The sequence below is a fragment of the Trachemys scripta genome, chromosome 5, assembly GCF_013100865.1.
Source record: "Trachemys scripta elegans isolate TJP31775 chromosome 5, CAS_Tse_1.0, whole genome shotgun sequence".
NCBI lineage: Eukaryota > Metazoa > Chordata > Testudines > Emydidae > Trachemys > Trachemys scripta.
This window is the reverse complement of record NC_048302.1, coordinates 117,619,698-117,640,421: the sequence shown is the minus strand read 5'-3', so window position 1 is coordinate 117,640,421 and position 20,724 is coordinate 117,619,698. Positions and strand designations below refer to the sequence as shown.

At 42.2% G+C, this 20,724-nt stretch overlaps 1 protein-coding gene across 1 annotated transcript in view; it reads right to left on the bottom strand.

Moving 5' to 3' along the window:
* Positions 1–1,260: 1,260 nt before the first annotated feature.
* HTRA3 (HtrA serine peptidase 3) overlaps positions 1,261–20,724 on the bottom strand; it is a 39,809-nt gene continuing 20,345 nt past the window's right edge. Inside the window, exons 5-9 of the mRNA XM_034772148.1 lie at positions 19,709–19,741; positions 18,946–19,060; positions 9,884–9,932; positions 4,417–4,512; positions 1,261–2,873 (exon numbers count right to left, since the gene is read on the bottom strand). Coding sequence (XP_034628039.1) covers positions 2,708–2,873; positions 4,417–4,512; positions 9,884–9,932; positions 18,946–19,060; positions 19,709–19,741 — 459 coding nt within the window. The 3' untranslated portion in view covers positions 1,261–2,707. The remainder of the gene's footprint in view (positions 2,874–4,416; positions 4,513–9,883; positions 9,933–18,945; positions 19,061–19,708; positions 19,742–20,724) is intronic.

Here is a 20,724-nt window from a genome sequence, read left to right as displayed (position 1 = left end):
ACAGTCTTCCCCCTTCAACACAGAGGCCCTGTATTTCTTTTAGGCAAGGGCATGAGCTGTCCTGGCTACCAAGTCACTTCCTGGGAGCTGAAAAGCTCAACACTCTGTCCCCCTCCCAGAGCTGCCCATTACTGAAATGAGTTTCCTCCTTTTAAAGTCCTCCTCCACTTTTGGCATGACTTACTGATGTGGTGGGGCAGGGCTACTCCAGCACAGAGCAGCTCCTTAACCCTTTCCAGGCTGGTGTGGGGTGCATGCTCCCTGTCACAGGTACCAAAGAGCTTGACCTTGTATACAGAAAACATGGGACTACTTACATTAATAGTTAAGCACTTGCATAGCTATTTGCAGGTTTGGAGCCTGTGTGTGTATTTTACTGCAAAGTGCTTGATCTGGCTAATTCTCCACATACAGAACACTTGTAGCTTTCCGTGGGAGTTCCACATGCACAAGGCTTGCACAATCAATACCCAAGACTAAAATGTTTGGCTAGTTTTAAAAAGAGTCCCTGACAAGACAGAACAAAGACAGTGGCCTTAGAAAATTCCTGCACATGAGTTAGGAACGATGGTGAACTTCACTGAGAAAGGCAGTTCTAATGTTTTAGGCACTGGGGCTCAGAAGAGATAGGTTCAGTTCCTGACTATGCCCCAGGCTCACTGTGAGTATGTCTACACTGCAGTTTGTCACCCGTGGCTGGCTTGTGCCAGCTGACTCAGAGCAGGTCTTCGGCTAAGGAGTGTTTAATTGTGGTGTAGATGTTTGGGCTAGGGCTGCAGCCCAAGCTCTGGGACCCTCCCACCTCACAGGATCCTAGACCCCAGGCTCCAGCCTGAGCCACAATGTCTACACCAAAATAAAACAGCTCCTTAGCCCAAGCCCCTTAACTCAACTCAACCAGCATGGGCCAGCAGTGGGTTTGACCTGGGGCAAGTTACCTACTCTTTCTCTTCCTCAGTTCCCCAACTGTATCTTAGCAGGGTTCTCTAGTTGCCACCATAGTACAAATAATAATAATAAAAATATGAAAATCACATTATAAAATTTGAATTATAATGTGCATAAAGCATTATTAAACACAGTAAGTAAGGGCAGAATCTCAGCAAAAAAATTACATGACAAAGCTATGAAATCAAGGCTTCTGTAGCCTTTAAAAGGCTTTCATATCAATCAGCCCAACTTTCTTTAGCTAAATCATCTCTTGGGAGAGTCTGTTCCAGAACAAGAGAATATTTGCCAAAATAATTATTAACAGCGGTGCAAAGCAAAATTTTATTTGTGCAAATTTCAATTTCCTTACAGTAGAAACATATACAGTACAAGCATAAGTAGTATATCAATTCTTCAGCAAAGCGTACCAGTATAATGAAAAACTAATTTGTACCATGACTTTAAAAAACCCTGTAAAAATACTGTGCATTTTCAAACTTTTTTTTCTGCACATTGTTTCGACTTTTATATATTTAACTAAAGCATTAATTCTATAAGAATCATTTACTATATTCCAGAATTGCATGACCTAGGTGTAACACTCTATAGCCTGTTACCACTTTCATACTATTTTTATATTTACAGATTTTCCCCACCTGCATTCACATATAATGTACAAGCTCCAAGAACTAATAACGGCTTTGCCAATGCTAATTTCACATTTAAAGAGGCAAAAAATGCAAAAACAAACAAACAAAAAAGCTCAGCTTTTGGTCAAAGTAGCTTAGTTCTGTTGTGTCAAAATCCTGCTTATAATCATCCAATGGCAATTTCCCCTTTTTAACCATGTTTCCTCACTGTTGATGGAGTTATGGACTTTCAAATTACAGGACTAACCCTGCCATCAATGGCAAAACTTCTATTAAATTTAATGGGACTGGGGTTGGAGCCAGTTTCTATAGTGACACCCCAGAAAGAGTCATAGAGTTTAAGGCCAGCGGGACCACCAGTTCCAGTCTGAACTCCTGTACATCACAGGCCATCAATACCACCCAGTACCCACACACTAAAGCCAACAACCAAAATTAGACCGAAGCATTACGGTCACAGGAGATTAGACTATTATGTGCCATAGGCAGGGGCAGTTCTATGTTTTTTGCCGCCCCAAGCATGGCAGTCAGGCAGCCTTCAGCGGCACACCTGCAGGCGGTCCACGGATCACCCGGATTCGGCGGCGTTTCTGCGGGTGATATGCCGGTCCTGCACCTTAGGCGTACCCACTGCCGAATTGCCACCGAAGCCGCAGGACCAGTGGACCTCCTGCAGGCATGCCGCCGAAGGCTGCCTGATTGCCGCCCTCATGGCAACCGGCACACCGCCCCCCGCGGCTTGCGGCCCCAGGCACACGCTTGCTGCGCTGGTGCTTGGAGCCGCCCCGGCCACAGGCAGAGAACAGAAGGGCCGAAGTGCACCAGTGCCCGAGGCCCCTGCAATGGCAGACATATAATTAATGTGCCCAATTTACACACATTGTGGGGTTGTTTATTGTTATCCTCAAAATATTTTTTAACGAAATTACTTTGAAGGTAAAATCACGTTTGTTTTCATTTTGTAACCTAATTAAATTTAACTACTATGTACAGACATGGCTCAGGCAATCAAGTTAGTCCACCTTGTCATTAGTCAACAGGAAGTATAATCACTGCAGCTGTAAAGGAGGTATCTGATGTTTCAGAATAAGTGAGTTTAGTTATGGTGTGAGCTTCCTCAGTTCGATTTACATGACAACTTCAGGCTCTATGTTAAATAGCAAGTCATCATTTCCCCTTCGAACTTCAAGTAGTAGAGGTGACTCATTCATCACAGCCTCTTGCAGGTCACTGGAGGTCATCAAAGGGCGTCCATTTACTTTGACAATGATGTCTCCGTCTTTGATGCCACCTCTGCATAAGCAAGATAAAGCAAGGATTAAGCTGTGTATTCAAGGGCATGAAATTCATCCTGTATAGAGGACCAGCAGAAGGTCTATGCACCACTTATTTGATGGATGTCGTACACAAGTCTTGCTCTCAGCCTTTCCATAGGGGTGAATTTCATTCAGGGTGTTACTAACTGCAGTAAAATGTAATCTCAGCAGTTTTCTAAAATCAAACATGAAGCATTAGAGCTAGGCGAATAATGGATTTTTTGATTTGTTGGCAATTTCAAAAAGTTGAAAAATCATTTCAGAATGGATAAAAAATTAATATTCTGAATTTTTCAGTGAATTACACAGTTGAACAAAATTGCTTTTGCTCAGATTAAATATTTCAATTTGACAAAATCAAAATGTTTCTTTTTGATTTTGACAATTTCTAAATGTATTTGCATTTTTAAAAATAACATTAAAGAAAATTTTGAAACAAAAAAGTCATTTCAAAACTGAAAAATTGAAATGAGATGTTTTGATTTATTTTAATTTTTTTTCCCAAAATGAGCAATTTAGCAAAATCAACACAAATCTGCAAAATGTTTTGGCATTGCAGAATCTGCAATTTTTGAAAAAAAATGTTATATGAAAAATTGTACCCATGGAGCATTGAATTGAAGAGATGTCTTCTAAAACAGTGACAACAGATAGAGCACAAATCTAATTTTTACTAGGTATTGTTTTCTCAAAACTTCAGTACCTATAACAACATAGACATGAAAGATACCTTTCACCAGTGAGTCTTTCTAGTTCATCCTTCTGCCAAGATTAGACTGTCCCCTGTCATATACATTGAGTGCCTTGAAAAGAAACAAAGTCTACTTCTAAAAATTCTAAAGTGGACAGAATGTACTGACCAAAATGCTGGTCATTTTTTTTTCTCTTTGCCTTCAAATATTTATCTGAATGACTTTTAATTCATCCTCCAATTTTCTTATTAATTCCTAGAAAAAGTCTTAAAATCGGATATGTAGAAAACCTGAAAAAACAATCGTTCATTCCTCCGAGGTGAAGTGTTGGGGCTTAACAATATTAATATGAAATGAAGTTTGAAAACTGAGCCTAGTCTGTAGAAAATTCAAGCCAACAGCTACTATGTCATAGTAATAGGGAACATATGAAGACATTTATTCAACAAAGATTGGCAAGCAGCATCCTCATTTATATTAAAGGTTCTGTTTATTCACACTTAATTTTGCCTTTGAAATACAAATATGGTTACATAGTTCTTCAAGCGTGTTTATTTATTTAAAAATTCAAACCAGCTAATACTTTAAGATGTTGCCCTTAGCAATGATATTATAAATATTTGACTATTTTAAATGTTAATAGAAATTCATCAAAATATTTTAACAGATATTTTACTAAATGGCCCAAATTCCCTTTGAAAAGCAAAAATAATACAAAGCAAGAACATGCAAGACCTTGAATATAAACGACAACACTGCCTGCTAGTTTCTGTTGGATAAGTATCTTCAACATGAAGAAAAATGATGTTTGCTTTGGATTCCACCTACCTCTGAGAAGGTGAATTTGGGACAACTTCGTGTACATAAATTCCACTGCTGACATCAGGAAAGTCAGGATTATTGAGTTTTAGTTCTTCCACAAGACTAAGAGAAGATTAAAATATTGAAATCAGTAATTGTTTCAAAGAGAAATAATTTTCAAAAGTACTACATTATTCTTGAGTTTTCTCTTGAATAAAATAAGTATAATAAAATACATTACTTAACCTAAGTATGTATCCACAAATTATCATTAAAATTGTCTGAATGAAAAAAGCTCTCTATATCAGCAGATTTTTAAAAGGAATCAGATTTGTTATTATGCATCCTCAACTGCACATGCCATAATTATTGTCTTGTACCTCATGCAGAAATAACTTGTTCTGTTATTGCTGTGCTTTGTATTGTGGAAGCACCTAAGAGCTCCAGTCATGGACCCCATTGTGCTAGGTGCTGTACTAACACAGAATGAAAAGATGGCCCAGAGAGTTTATAAGCTGAGTAACATTCACACTGGTGATAAGGCAAACATTTGCTGATAGTCTAGTTTGTTTATTTTGACATTTCATTCTCATTGTGTCCGCAATTAAAAATACAACACTTTTGAAAACTCCAGTAGTCAAACAGGAGACCTGTATCTGGTCCACAGCAAGACCAGACTCCTGAGTTTTTCAAGAAAAATCTTGTTTGGGAAATTTTGCTCTGCTTTCCAGTGTTCTGCATTTGGCTTGTTAAAAGAGTAAGGAGCCAGCTGCAAAATACAGATTGTAAAACACTTTGCCCCCCCAATGTTTGAGGATGACTGAATCCCAGGTTTAGGGTACAGAGTTGCTTCAAGCCTATTTCTGGGTGTAAAGACTTTCAACTCAGTTGCCATGGATAGCTGTGCTTCAGTATCAAACCAGAGAGTTTGTGAGCTATGCAGTCAGATGGAAAGGAAACCAGCCCTGCTTCACAATTTCCCCCCGCATGAAGTTAATAGAGTTAAAACAAACACACACACACACACACACACACACACTGTAATTTTTTTTTCGGCAGCGGTGGTTGAGGTAGAGGCTAGGGGGATTGTTAGGGGGGCAGGCAGGGGCGGGGTGGCGGGGTCTACTTGAGAGGTCTTGCTGGCAACATTCCCCTCCATAATGAGCAGGGAATGAGGGGAAAAAACACCAGAAAAGAGGGGGGAGGGGCAGCAGGTCAACCACTCCTCCCCGCTAGGCTGCAGGCAGGGGAGGAGGGCACCGAAATGAAGGGGGCCAGATGAGGGGCTAACAGGGACTTGGTGGGGGGGGGTGTCAGTCACCGATGTAAGATGGAAATCCAGCTCCTTTAACTGCACTAGGGGAGTAGGATTACCATATTTCAACAATCAAAAAAGAGGATGGTGGGAGCCCTGCCCTCCCACTTCCTGCCCCCTGACTGCCCCCCTCAGAATCCCTCCCCCGCTCCTTGTCCCCTGACTGCCCCCTCTTGAGACCCCCCTATCCTAACTGCCCCCCTAGGACCCTACCCCCTATCTGTCCCCTGACTGCCCAAAACCTTATCCACATCCCCACCCCGACAGACTCCCGGGACTCCCACATCCCATCCAACCACTCCCCACCCCTTGACAGACCCCCTCCCCAGAACTCCCAACCCATCTAAACCCCCCTGCTCCCTGACCCCTAACTGCTCCGATCCCTCCCCACCCCTATCCCCTGACAGCTCCCCCCAGAACTTCCAACCCCACTGTTCCTTGTCCCCAAACTGACCCCTCCTGAGACCCCCCCCATCCTACCTGTCCCCTGACTGCCCAAAACCTTATCCACCCCCCCGTCCCCTGACAGCCCCCCCCCAGAACTCCTGACCCATCCAATCCTCCCCCTGCTCCCTGTCTCTTGACTGCCCCCCTGCCTCTTCTCCGACCCCCTGGCCCCCTTACCGTGCCGCTCAGAACAGCGTGTCGGGCTCCATGCAGACCCCGACACGCTGCTGCGCTCCCCCATGGAGCGCACAGCCCGGTTCCCGCCCTCACAGAGTGCTGCGGAGCAGCGCGCTGGGCAGCAGGGGTGGGGGACCGGGGGGGAGAGAGAGGAGGCTGGAGGCCCGATGCGAATGGCTGGCGATCTGCGAATGCAGGGAGGGGGAGGGGGAGAGAGAGAGGAGGGGAGTGATCTGAAGCTGCAGGGGAGAGGAGGGGGAAGCGGAGGAGGGGCTCTGGCTGCCGGAGCCCCGTGCGAGTGGCTCGATCCAGCTGGCTGCCCTGTCAGCCGCGCGTGCTCTGCATTGGAGGGGGGAAATCCGGACATTTACATATTCCGCCCGGACGCTATTTTTAAACTCAAAAAGCCGGCCATGTCCGGGAGAATCCGGACGAATGGTAACCCTATAGGGGAGGGAAGGTTACAATAACATCAGGGGGGTGCAGTGATCAATCAAAACGGGGGGGGGGGCACAAGCGCATGGGAGGGGGCATGTGCACACAAAGGGAGGCGCCAATCAGGGCAAGAGGGGGCACAAAGGAAGGGAAGCAACTAGGCCGGGAGTGGGGCAGAGGAACCAAGGGGCTAACAGTAGGGCTGGAGTGGGACAAACAAACCAAGCTGCAGGGGGGAAAGGGTGGGGCAGGCAAACAAACTGAAGTTGGGGAGGGGCACAAAAGGCTGCAAGGGGCAAATGGGGTAGGCAGGAAAGGGCAAAGCTGGGGGGCCTGTTGCAGAGGGGAGGGGGCCAGTCCAGGGGGGGGTGTACGTGCGCCCATGAGCGCTTGCACAAAGTCAATGTTTAGGCTGGCTGCTGCTGTAGACCCAAAAGGTGGCAATAGAGCTGTTATTTACCAAAAATGGCCAGGGAAACTTCTTGCCGTATTTCTTTAGATATTGCAAATGCAGCAAAGCCTCACACTGACTGCATATGTCATGATATTTAAAGTTAAATCCTCAGTTGGTGTCTGTCAGCGTCTACTGACGTTAATGAAGACACACTGATTTATTCCTGCTGAGGATTTGACCCTTATCTTTGAGACAGCAAAAATATAACTCAATAAAATAAATACTGTTTAGTCAAAAACATCAGCTGCGTATGCTGCAAACAGGTGTTTAGTCACACAGCCTTCTGCCACACTGGAGACAGAGCTACTGGTATAAAAGAGGAATTGTCTAAGTGTAAACAGAAGAGTACAAAGGGTTATAAAGAGATCTCACAAAACTAGGTGACTGGACAGCAAAATGGCAGATGAAATTCAATACTGGTAAATGCAAAGTAATGCACACTGGAAAATATAATCCCAATATAATACAAATGATGGGGTCTAAATTAGGTGTTACCACTCAAGCAAGACCTTGCAGTCATAGACACATAGCCTTTAAGGTCAGAAGGGACCATTGTGATCATTGCAGCAAGGGCAGTTTAGGTTGGACATTAGGAAAAACTTCCTAACTGTCAGGGTGGTTAAGCACTGGAACAAAGTGCCTAGGGAGGTTGCGGAATCTCCATCATTGGGGATTTTTAAGAGCAGGTTGGACAAACACCTGTCAAGGATGGTCTAGATAATACTTAGTCCTGCCTTGAGAGCAGGGGACTGGACTAGATGACCTCGCGAGGTCCCTTCCAGTTCTATGACTATATGATCATCTAATCTGACTTCCTGAACACTGCAGGCCACAGAACCTCACCACTCATGCCCATAATAGAGCCCTAACCTCTGGCTGAGTTACTGAAGTCCTCAAATCATGATTTAAAGACTTCAAGTTACAGAGAATTCACCATTTACACTAGTTTAAACCTGCAAATGATCCATGCCCCATGCTATAGAGGAAGGTGGAAAAACCCCCAGGGTCTCTGCCAATCTGTCCTGGGGAAAATTCCTTCCCGACCCCAAATATGGCGATGGTCATCATGGATAGTTCCTTGAAAACATCTGCTAAATGTACAGCGGCAGTCAAAAAAGCTAAATGTTAGGCACCATTAGGAAAGAAATAGATAATAAGACAGAAAATATAATGCCACTATATAAATCCATGGTACACTCACACATTGAATATTACATGCAGTTCTGGTCATCCCATCTCAAAAAAGGTATATTTGAATTGGCAAAGTATGGAGAAGTCAACAAAATAATTAGGGCATGGACCAACTTCCATAGGAGGAGATATTAAAAAGAGTGGGACTGTTCATTTTAGAAAAGAGACAATTAAGGCAGGATATTATACAAGTCTATAAAATCATGAATGGTGTGGAGAAAGTGAATAAGGAAGTGTTATTTACCCCTTCACATAACACAAGAACCAGGGGTCACCTGATGAAATGAATAGGTGGCAGGTTTAAAACAAACATAAGGAAGTACTTCTTCACACAACACAATCAACCTGTGGAACTCATTGCCGGGGGATGTTGCGAAGGCCAAAAGTATAAGTGGGTTCAAAAAAGAATTAGATAAGTTCATGAAGGATAGGTCCAGCAATGACTATTAGCGAAGATCATAAGGGACACAACCCCATTCTCTGGGTGTCCCTAAACCTCTGATTGCCAGAAGCTGGGAGTGGATGACAGGGGATGGATCACTCAATAAAAATTTCCCTGTTCTGTTCATTCCCTCTGAAGCATCTGGCGTTGGTCACTATCGGAAGACAGGATATTAGGCTAGGCAGACCATTGACCTGACCCAGTATAGCCGTTCTTATGTTCATTTGCTCTCCACTGATATTTCAGACACTAGACAATTACAGATTTTATGTTAAATACGATGAAGAGATAATTGGAAGAAATTGATCTTATTCTGCCAGTTCTTTTGCATACATTCAGCTGGCAAGGGAATGTTTTGTTGGTTTTGTTAACAAAGTGGGACAAGTGAACGGAGTTGCCTTTTTTAGTCCTACACTGTATCTGGACTAAAGGAAAAGTATTGCCCTGGTATCAAAATAATGCTTAGTGTGACTTTCATTTTGGTTGTGGAAAAGGAATTGGATTCTGATAGAACATCAGCTGTCTGGGAAAAGCAGAGTGAGAAAGTTTGCAGAGCACGCATTCATGTATATTTTTCAGAGTAGCAGCCGTGTTAGTCTGTATCCGCAAAAAGAACAGGAGTACTTGTGGCACCTTAGAGACTAACAAATTTATTAGAGCATAAGCTTTCGTGGACTACAGCCCACTTCTTCGGATGCATACAGAGTGGAATATCTCCTCAATATTTAGAAGTGGGCTGTAGTCCACGAAAGCTTATGCTCTAATAAATTTGTTAGTCTCTAAGGTGCCACAAGTACTCCTGTTCTTTATTCATGTATATTGTCACCAATGGCAGGAGTGGGAGAACTGTGAGATGATTAATTTCCTGATCTCAGAATGTAAATTTCACTGCTGAAAACTAAAAATGTTCACAAACCTAGTGGAAGTTTACATACAGATCAGAACTTTGTTGCTCTGAACCACTGCTGAACCTTTATAATACATTTTATGTATACCAATGCAGTTTATATGAAAATATTTAAAAGATACTTACATGGGTGTTATTGTCAGCATCCTTATGCCAATGAAGCGTTTTTTCCCATCTGGAAAAAAAACACAGCAGCTATATATAAAGATTTTAGGCAATCACAAGAACACCTTTTCCATTGAAATGGTAAGAGCCAATACAAGCAAGAAGTATCAGCCTTTACCAAGATTAATAGCACAGAGAATACAAAGCATGCATAGTGATTAGAATGACTTCTAAGGTCTTGTGCCTTCTCTCGTGAATTAGGATTTCTCCTCTCTAGTCCCATTACTGAGATAATGGGCACTATAAAAGAACTCACAAAAGATCGGTTTCAGTACTATAAAAGTTTTCCTTAAGGAAAGTTCAGGAAACATCCAAGATTTCTAAAAGAAACCTGTCATTCTAAAAGATTTAGTAGCACAAAAATTTTTAGAACTTATTACACCTACGAGAATGCAAATTTTTGTAACTACATATGTTTGATCCAAAGATGGTTAAATCAATTTTGTCAAAATGAGATTTTGAAAAAAAAAAATTCAGGGGGAGGGGAATGGAAATTTCACCAAAAAACCTAAATAAATACAGTGTTAAATAAATAAAACACTTCTTTCCTTGCCTGATACCGCAGGTGTTGAGCTCACATGCGGTGCTTAAGCTAAGAGCTCCTGGTTTATCAGAAGTATGCTAAAGGCAAAGAATTCTCAGTAATAGGTCCTCAACCCTGGAAATTGCTTCCCTTGTTGGTTTGTCAAAGCCCACATTTGCTAACCATCAGGTCATACTGTGAAATCCCCATACAGAACTGCTCGCAGGATCAGGGCCTATTCTCTTGTTTTAAAAGTTTCCAAGCAGGGAGCAGAAACAATACCTTAGGCAACTAGTCGCACAGCACACGTAGTGAACAGATCCCATAGCACTCCAAAGTGCTTTACAATACTATATAGACAGCCACTAAACAGCAATTAGTTTAGATTTACCACACACCCATGAGGCGGATAAGTATGATCAGCCCCATTTTACTGAGAGGTTACATGACTCAAGCTCTAACAGAGCCAGTCTCCTGCCTCCCAGGACTGTGCCTAAACAATGAGACAAAAGTGCCATGGGGTCTTCCATGTTTATAGAGACAGAACCTTCTAAGGACACCTCTGAAAGCCCCACACAAGTAAACTACATGACACTTAGAGCCAGTCTACATTAGAAAATGTCACTCAGAGTGTGAAAAATCCACGCCCCTGAGTGATGCAGTTAGCTGACCTAAGACCCTATGTAGGGAGCACTAAGCTGATGGAATAATTCTTTCTTCAGACACCGTAACTATTGCCTCTCAGACAGGGGCAGCTCTAGCTTTTTTGCCGCCCCAAGCTCTGGCAGGCAGACTGCCTTCAGCGGCATGCCTGCAGGAGGTCCCCAGTCCCCCGGATTCAGCGGCATGCCTGTGGGAGGTCCCCGGTCCCGCGGCTTCGGCGTACCCACTGCCAAATTGCCGCTGAATCCGTGGGACCGGCGGACCTCCTGCAGGCATGCCGCCGAAGGCTGGCTGACTGCCGCCCTCGCAGGGACCGGCAGGGCGTCCCCCGCGGCTTGCCGCCCCAGGCACGCGCTTGGAGCACTGGTGCCTGGAGCTGCCGCTGCTCTCAGAGAGGTGGATTACCTCTCCCGTCAGCAAAACTAGTATCTATATTGAAGCACTACAATGGCGCCACTGCAGCACTGCAAGTGTAGACAAGTCCTCAATGTATCAACTTTCCAAAGAATGAAAAAATAGTGAAGTGATCCTTATGCATTTGAACTTGTGGTGCAAGTGAGTTTAAATGGGGCAAATTCAGCCCTGCTATAGGCAGGGACAACTCCATTGGTTCTGTAGCTACAACCGTTCTGAGTGACGATGATGCCAAAAAGCTTCTTTATGTACTAATTTGATTTGATGACGTCCTGCAGTGAGTGCTTCAGCAGTTGATTATATCCTGTATAAAAGAGAATTTCCTCTCATTTGTTCCAGAATAATTGTCTTGCAACTTCTTTGAGCATCCCGCTGCTTTCACATTATGAGAGAGGATGAAGAGGAGAGACTAAACAGTTGCCTCTAATACTTGTGCTTTCCAGGATAAATAATCCCAGGCCAGAGACCTACTCCTGCATTCCTTGCACACCCTATATTCTCATTAAAGTCAACGGAACACATCCCAGAAATGTGGGATTTACTGGGCCCTTGGCAATCTTACAGCATACCTCCAGCCATCTTTGTTGCCTTCCCTGGAATGCTTAGTCTCTCCTGAAATTTTTAAGATGAATTGAGCAAAACTGGCTACAGTAAACTCCAGATAGATTTCTATTGTTCAAAACAGGGCTGAAAACCACCATGGCCCTGGGCCAGATCCATTTATGTGATCTGTATAACATATATATAGCTCCTTCAGAACTGAAACTTCCATTTAAAAAAAAAAACAACCACCACACAGTTCCTAGCTCTCATGTTTGCAAAGGGAACCTCTCAAACTTGAGTGGCACCTGAGTGTGAAATGATGCAGTGTGTCTTCTTCCTGAGTCTGCAATCAGTCTGAAAAGATGTTTCTGAGAGTGTGTACAAGTCGGATGGCCCTTTAAATGTCACCAATAACTATTTCATTGCTGGTCATGTTAAGACTTGGGATAGCGAAAGGGAAAGCAGTACAACGGTGCACAAAATGGAGAGGGGGGTTGAATTGAGAATTGCTGCAAAGAAGAAAATGCAGATGAATGAAAGGATGAGAGGCACAGACATGGAAGCGGTACAGGAACAGATACAAGAATGGGGATAGATGAGAAACCAAGGGAAGACAGAGTGCTGATCCTAAAGGGCACTATTGTCCCTGTGGGTAATGCTAAATGTGATAATGAGGCACTGAACAGATAAGAAATAATGATAATGGCTTAGTTACTACATAAAGGCCTTATTCCACCCTAGATATTTGTACAAATTGCCCAGACAGACCAATGAGAGATCTGTTGTGGTCTGAAGGTTTATGGACCATAAGTAAAAATGGAATTTGTCTCTCTCTCCAGAATGAGTTTGACAAACCTCATTTAAAATAAGGGTTTTATAATTATAGTAAAATGCACATGAGGCTCTAATTTGTGAGATTACTTTATCTGTTGCTGTGGCCTGGGCAGAAGCCTTCTGCAAGAACTCCTGCATCTTTTTTTCTTGGAGCATTCTCATCAGAACACATGAGAACCTAAGACTCTTTTTGCAAAAAGGACATCACATTACATTTCTCCAAGTTGAATGTCATATGCAAAAGTTAAGTTTTCTACAACAAAGCCAGCGGGAGACAGTATAAATTGGCAGCCTTGCTGGCAATCTTAGCAGAGAAGCCAAGGAATGAATGGGCATTGAGACTCAATTACAGTGCATTGTCACCACAAAGGGATGGCCCTTTTGAGGGCAGAGTTGAGTTACATTGGCAGAGCAGTGCGGGGAAGCTGGAGCTACGGTCTCCAGAGCTGTCAAGCTGGCAGTTTTCATAAGCACTTTAAATTGCTGTAGGGATCAGGAGGCGGAAGAAAAAATAATTAAGACAGCAAGCACAGACTGGAAAGAGATCCTGAAAATAATGAGCCTCTCACCAGGGTGAAATCACAGTAACTAAGGCTTTATTATTATTATTTTAAAATGTTCATATGCTGGAATAATCAAGCTATACATATGTGGAACAACTTCAGTCTGAAGCCAGTATGACCCATGGAGAAGGAGATCTTTTAAAGTTCTCTGAAACAGAATGTGCCGGACTCACCAGTGCGATCTAGATAATTTGTGCCACTCCGGTGATGCAAAACAGCTGCAAACCTGGCTTAACAGGTCAGTTAAACTGGAGTAGTGCAAAGCAGCCAGAGCTTGCTAGTGAATCTGGCCCCAACACCTGGAAGTAGCTAACTACTTAAAGAGCTTTCTGTTCTATGAGATATTTTCATACATAAGAAAGACACTAGATACTATCAGCCTCTTCTTCTCAAAGTTAAACTTTTTGATTGATTATTATGATAATATACAAAACGAGACAGGTCAGTAAGGGACTAACGGCACAAATATTCATAACCACAGACAAAGCTACAGCAAAAGTACAGTATTATTGTTAGAGCAAATTATGGGCCTGAACCTGCAAACACTCATGTACATGAATAACTTTATCATGTGAGTATTGCCACTGTCCACTGTCAGTAAGAGTGCAATCCTGGTGCCACTGAAGTTAATAGGACTTTTGTTGTTGACTTCAATGGGATGAGGATTTCACCAAGACCTTTTCTTTAAAAAAATTTATGGAGATATCCTATCTTCTAAAGCTGAAAAGGACCTTGAAAGGTCATTGAGTCCAGCCCTCTGCCTTCACTAGCAGGACCAAGTACTGATTTTGCCCCAGATCTCTAAGTGGTCCCCTCAAGGATTGAACTCACAACCCTAGGTTTAGCAGGCCAATGCTCAAACCACTGAGCTATCCCTCCCCCTTTCTAAGGATGAAACTAATCTTGCACTCTACTTGGTATGCAGGGAAACTTCTTACTATTCAGTTCACACCCATTGCATTTAGACTGCATCAGCAGGCCTGAAATTATTTAAGAAAAATATTCCACTACCAAACAGATACGATGAAAAAGCTCCAGCCTCCCCTTGCGTATTTTTTTCAAGCTGTATAACTGAGTTATAGAGTGAACCAATGATCTGAATGCAACTCTAAGATGAAGAACAGCCTAAATGACAGTTAGCAATATCTTTACCTGTATGCAGCTATTTATCTCATTATTATCTTCAATAATTATTACTATTTGCTAAACCCAACAGCTTGCTTAGCCCTGGATGGAGCCCATCCTGTTAGATGATTTGGTTTAGCTGTCCTCAAAGGCAAGAATATTTTGCTGATATTTAGGCTAATAGTTAGTTTACTGTCTTTCATCCCATACTCCCTGCTAATACTCTTCTAGGAAGTCCTGAGTTCTGATCCCAGCCCTGCCAGTGATTCCCACGTTGGCCTTCAACAGATTGCTAAGGCCGATTTTTTCATATCTGGATCTCTGAAGTTAGGCACCTAAATAAGTGGCCTGATTTTCAGAGGTGTTGAAGTCATAGGGAGCTGGGGGTTCTCAGCACCTTTGAAAATCGGACCACTTATTTAAGTGTCTAATTTTAGGTACCCAGTTTGAAAATTCCAGCCTTTGCACAGTCAGTTTTCCCATCTATGTAATGGGGATGATTTTACCTACCTCCCTGAGGTACTCAGGGTTAATTAATGCTTTTACAGAGTTTTGAATGGCTAAAGCGCTATATAATAAAAGTATTATTATTAAGTTAATAATAAATAAGGTATTATTATTATGACCATCCCATTTGATAGAGTGGTAAACGACTATACATTTAAATATTGCTCATGATTCCTAATACAGTATATATTTTGGATTCTTCATCTGTGAAAGTAGGATTACATAGTAAACACACAGTACGATTTTATGACTATGCACATTATACAACACTGATGAAGTTATCTGCTCAACTGAGATTTTAAAAGCCATAGTCATACTAATTATACAATGTCATGGCTGTCTGCTCTACAGCAGAATCAAGGTGTAAAGAGGCATTTCCTAAGAAGGTTACTGTACTAGTTTATGCGTCCACAATCCAATCTTTTCAATTAGATGATATTCAGAGCAGAATGGAAACACCCTTATCCTTATTCCCTATGATTTAATCATAGCATGATTCTGAGGGTGGATCAAAGTTAAACTACCAATTCCCTTTTTATATTTTCATATGATGAAATGTAACTGGCCCCAAGGAAAAGGATGATGAAAAACTAGAAATTCTACTTACAGTCATAACAAGGAACAACATAAGTATGGAAATTTGAAAAATATTACTAAGTGCCCAAAAATGCAAACTTAATCCTGAACACTATGCAAATAACTGCTGAAATAAACTCATTCCTTCCACATTTCCACCACAGCAAGGGCTAGTAAATGACTTTAAAGAATAGCCAGTGGTTCAGGGCAAATGGGCCACGTGCTTCCTTACAAGTATCCAAGTGGTGCCTGACCAGATGAGTGTCTTGATTCAGTATGACATTGCAAGTGAGGGTTAGTAACCAAGTGTGCCATATAGAGAAGAAACAAAGTTGAAAATAACAAGATCTGGTGAAAAGAACAGGAGTACTTGTGGCACCTTAGAGACTAACAAATTTATTAGAGCATAAGCTTTCAATTTGTTAGTCTCTAAGGTGCCACAAGTACTCCTGTTCTTTTTGCGGATACAGACTAACACGGCTGCTACTCTGAAAAAAGATCTGGCACTCAGTATGGTACATACACATCACAATGGTCTGGCTCTTCCCTTTCACTTCTTGTCTGCTCTGTGTAGTAGGGGGTTGAATATGTTGGAAGAGGAGGGAGATGACCAGTTGTACAGGTTCAGGATGGGCATTCCAGCATGGAAAGAAACACAGGCATTTCTGTGAGAGAAGCAGATAAAGGGGATAGCGAGACCAGAATCATTGGTGAGTGTAGAGGAGTGAGAGATAGGGCACAAAAGAAGACCAAGTCAGAGATGTAGGCTAGGTCTGGCCTTGAACGCAAAGACTGTGAATGTGAGGCTCGGGCAATGGGAAGCTACTGCAATGAGTCAACATGACTGACGGGATGGCATAGGAAAACTGATTTTGACAGCAGCATTTTGGATGGACAGGCGCGAGAAGGTGGGGCAGGTTACTAGGGAAGAGACCCAAGAAGAGAGGCTTGCAGCAGTCATGGTGGGAGAAGATATGGATGTGAACAAACAATTTGGCAGTCAGTACACAAAGAAAGGGGCGGGTTCTAGAGAAGTGACCCCACTTGGCTACCAGCTGGATGTGCTGAGAAAAGAACAGGGAGGAATGAAAGATAACCCCTAAGTTATGGGTTTGGGGGATAGGGAGGATGGTAAAGTTATGAATTGCACTGGAGGACTGAGGTAAGGAGGAAGGTTTGGGCTAAAATATTAGTAGGTCAGTTTTGGCCATGTTGAGTCTGAAATGGCAACAACTCATTCATCATGAGGTGTCAAACACAGTTAGAGATAGGAGCCTGAGGACCAGCAGATACATTCAGTGTGGGGAAGTACATTTGACAGTAATTGGGGTACTTACACTGTAAGCTCTTTGGGGGCAGGGATAATCTCTTTGTTCTGTGTTTGTACAGCACCTAGCACAATGGGTTTGTGGCCCCTGACTGGGGTGCCTAGCTGCTACCCCAATACCAATCATCATCATCATCATCATCATCACAGCAGTAGCAGAGCCCATGCAAATAGAAGTCATTTATGAATAGAGTGTAGTGGCATTATCCCTCCCAAAGCTACCCACTGTGTCCTGGGTGTTTGGATCTTATCTCCCACCCTGCCTACTCCCTGTTTCCTTAGGGTAATCTGCAGTGACAAAGAAGAGGAGGGAAATCCTCCTGGATTAAGGTCAAATTACAAACTGTTCCTAAGTGTACCTCAAGTTAAGCTTGTTCATTTACAACTCTCACCCTTTCTGGTGACTTTCTCTCTGAGTCTTATATGTGAGATACTGTCTATTCTTTGGGTCTCTAGGTTTATGAATAATGGAATACCACTTTTTCTTCCAAGAAGCTGTCTTCAAATCCCAAATCCCATATATAATGACGGCACAACCTTTCTCAGGCTGTAAAAACAACACTCCTTCCCTCAGCTGTGTGCAGCCTTCCTGTGATTTGATGAGGACTCAGCAGCAAAATGAGGACAGGCACGTGCACGGAATTAAGCAGGAGGCCCCAACTTTCATTAAACTTTAGCACTAGGGAGGGGTGCTACCCGCGCATCACCTATACTCTCCTGTACCAGGCATTTAATTGGTTCCAGGAGCATAAAGAGGCTCCACATACCCTGTTAAATGCTGGTGAATGGTAGCCAATCAGCAGCCTTCCCCACCAGCTGGCCAATGGGTGCCAAAGACGCCCAGGAGGAGGAGCTACCTAGTGTCCCTAAGCGAGTGCCTCCCTCCCTCGCTGCTGGGACTCTTTCCCTTCACTGCCGTCCCTATCAAGTTCCCTCCTCCATTGGGGCAGGTGGGTGGCATTTGTCCTTATCAGTTTAAACACCAACAGAAACCAAGACCTGCATCCTGGTGGCCTTTTACTGACAGCCCCATCTGCCAAGTTCATACCTGAGAGTGTCCCAGAGCTGTAGCTGTCCATTCTGTCACACTGCCAGCTGAATGTGTACGAATTACGCAGTTCTTGAACCAGATAATTTACAACTAAAATCCAGACAGTATTTTCAAATAATATATTTATAAAAACAAAAAGGTCTCTTAAAATAAATGCATTCCAGAGCACCTCCCTATTAATTACATGTGTTTTGTAAGTTATTTATATAGTGAGCTGAGCCTCACTTCTGTCCTGTTAACCCTTTGTGGCTATTAAAGATCTTATGGCACTTTTCATGGGAATACAGCAGGGTTTCTTAGTAAACATTTCTTTTCCTCCTGTTGTGAGGCTTGTTAGTTTCTCAGAACTGGACAATGTAAAATAATGTTTCATTCTTTCAGTTATTATAACATTATTATGTGTTTCCATAGGGATATAATTTATCAATTATACTTCAAGATGAAAGGTTCTCTATGAACTAATTTTATTGTCTTTCAACATTACTGCTGGCACGGTGCTATTCTATAATACAGAGTACAGTACAGTAGCCTAACAGAAAGGAAGAATGATGCAATGATTACGTGCTTGCGTGGGACCCAGGAGATGCAGGTTCAGTTTTCTGCTCTAACACATGTGGCCTGAATGATCTTTTGCAAGTTGCTCAGTTTCTTTTTGCCCAGTTCGCTATATATAAAAAGGGGATAATATCTACCTCCTAGGGGGCAGTGAGGACAAATGCATTAGATATTGTGAGGTATTATAGTAATGGAACCATATAAATACAATAGATATGCTGTATATTGCAATCAGCCACTGTATTTCTCTTTTGGTTAACACAGACCAAACTACTAAAATACGAGTTTGCAGTATCATTTAGAACAATATTTTTTCTAGCCAGTGTTGCTTGAAGAATTTACCTTTATTTTGTTTGTCATGTGACTCTGTGAGGAACTGAGAGATGCGATCGGAAGGAATAGCAAAGGAAATTCCAGCAGTAACCTTTAAAGTGTTTATTCCAATCACTTCACCATCCTGTGGAAAGAAGACAGCCAATGAAATTGTCTCTAAAAGACTACAAGGTTAATCCCACTGCCTAAGGCCTTATTTTTCAAATAAGTAAGTTGACGTCAATTACTCACTCTCTGGAGAAGTAGAGCAATGACTTACTGGGGAAGCTAGTCTTTCCTATTATAATTGTTTTCATGGGTTTTGAGAAAGGTACCCAAAATGTGGTAGTGGCGATACAATAAATAATGATAAAATTATTCTTCACTTTGAATCAAATTGTTTTTCTTTACTTGTCTTCTAGTGACATATTTTCAGACCTTAATGCTAAGTTCTATGTGCAAAAAATGTGCACTTGCCCATTTTCCAAGCAGAAAATGGGCATTTGTACACATGTCAGATACATGTCTTTCTGCATATACAGTTAGATGTGCAATTACCAGATTTGCATTAGCAGAGGGAGAGTTTGCAGCCACACATAGATGTTTTTCCCAGGCATAACTTATATGCCATTATCTGACAATTTAGCCATTAGTGATTTTTCTTGAAGACCTGTCACTTCAATGATGTAAGATTTGTGTATGTGTATAATATATTGGACATTCCACCTTCACTGAGAACATAAGAGATAAGTAAACCTGTTCTGTAAAGGAAAAAAAATCAATCTGTTCTTACCAAATTAACCAGAGGTCCTCCTGAGTTTCCATACTGTAAATATAATGGCAGAATATGTTAAATTGTTATTTTTCGTCAGGAAAGGAAAATGGCACTTCAGACCCTGTTACTTATTAGCACCTGAGAGTGAGCGAGGCATTGCACTGAAGGACACAATCCCTATCAAAGAACTGAGAATCAAAGGGCCTGATCCTGCTCAGGAATCCAAGTGGTGACCCTTATGATTATAGTTGCTTCTTTGCAGGATCAGGTTCTAAACTGGGGTTAGTATTAGGGGAAATGTTAAAGAAAGTCTCTAAAATGTAAAACCAAATTTTTATTCTCCTAGGTATTGTTGCAAAAAGGTTGGAAAATATTTAATCCATGTTTAGCAAATTACATCTCAGGACGATGTTAATAAACCAATATTTTTTAATAAAACCTAAACCTGTCAGTCAGCACATTGGGTTGTGATACTGTCAGCTACTTTCCCCAAGGAGCGCAAAGAACCTGGCCAGCATTAATTAAGCCTCACTGCATCTCCTTGTGAGGTAGATAAGGAGACACAGGGATTGCTTTACTAATCGTGGATATGCAGCTAGCTCTGGGGGGAAATGTGACAACTGTTTAACTAAGCATTTTTGAGTTTTCCCAGTATCTGAAGACTTCCAAGGAAAAACCCAAAAAGCAGAGAGCTGCAGGAAGTGGGATGTGTAGAGGTCACTTGCCTATCTACTTGTTGGCTGCACACATTTGTTTTTGAGTTGGGCCAACTTTTTGGGTCAGTTTATCAAACAGCCAAGAGCAGCAAGCTACGAGTCAAAATAGACAAGCAATGGATTAATAATACCAGTACGCGCCATATAAGAGTTGACCTATTGATTGCACTGGGCAAAGTGCTGTTTATTCTCAGGAAAATAAAACGTAAAATCTACTTTGATTTTTATTAATTTCATGGTATATCTTTGTCAAGTCACCATTTGTAACAGATCTGAATTATTTCTGACTGTGGAAAACTGAGCCATGAAAGCAGCTTT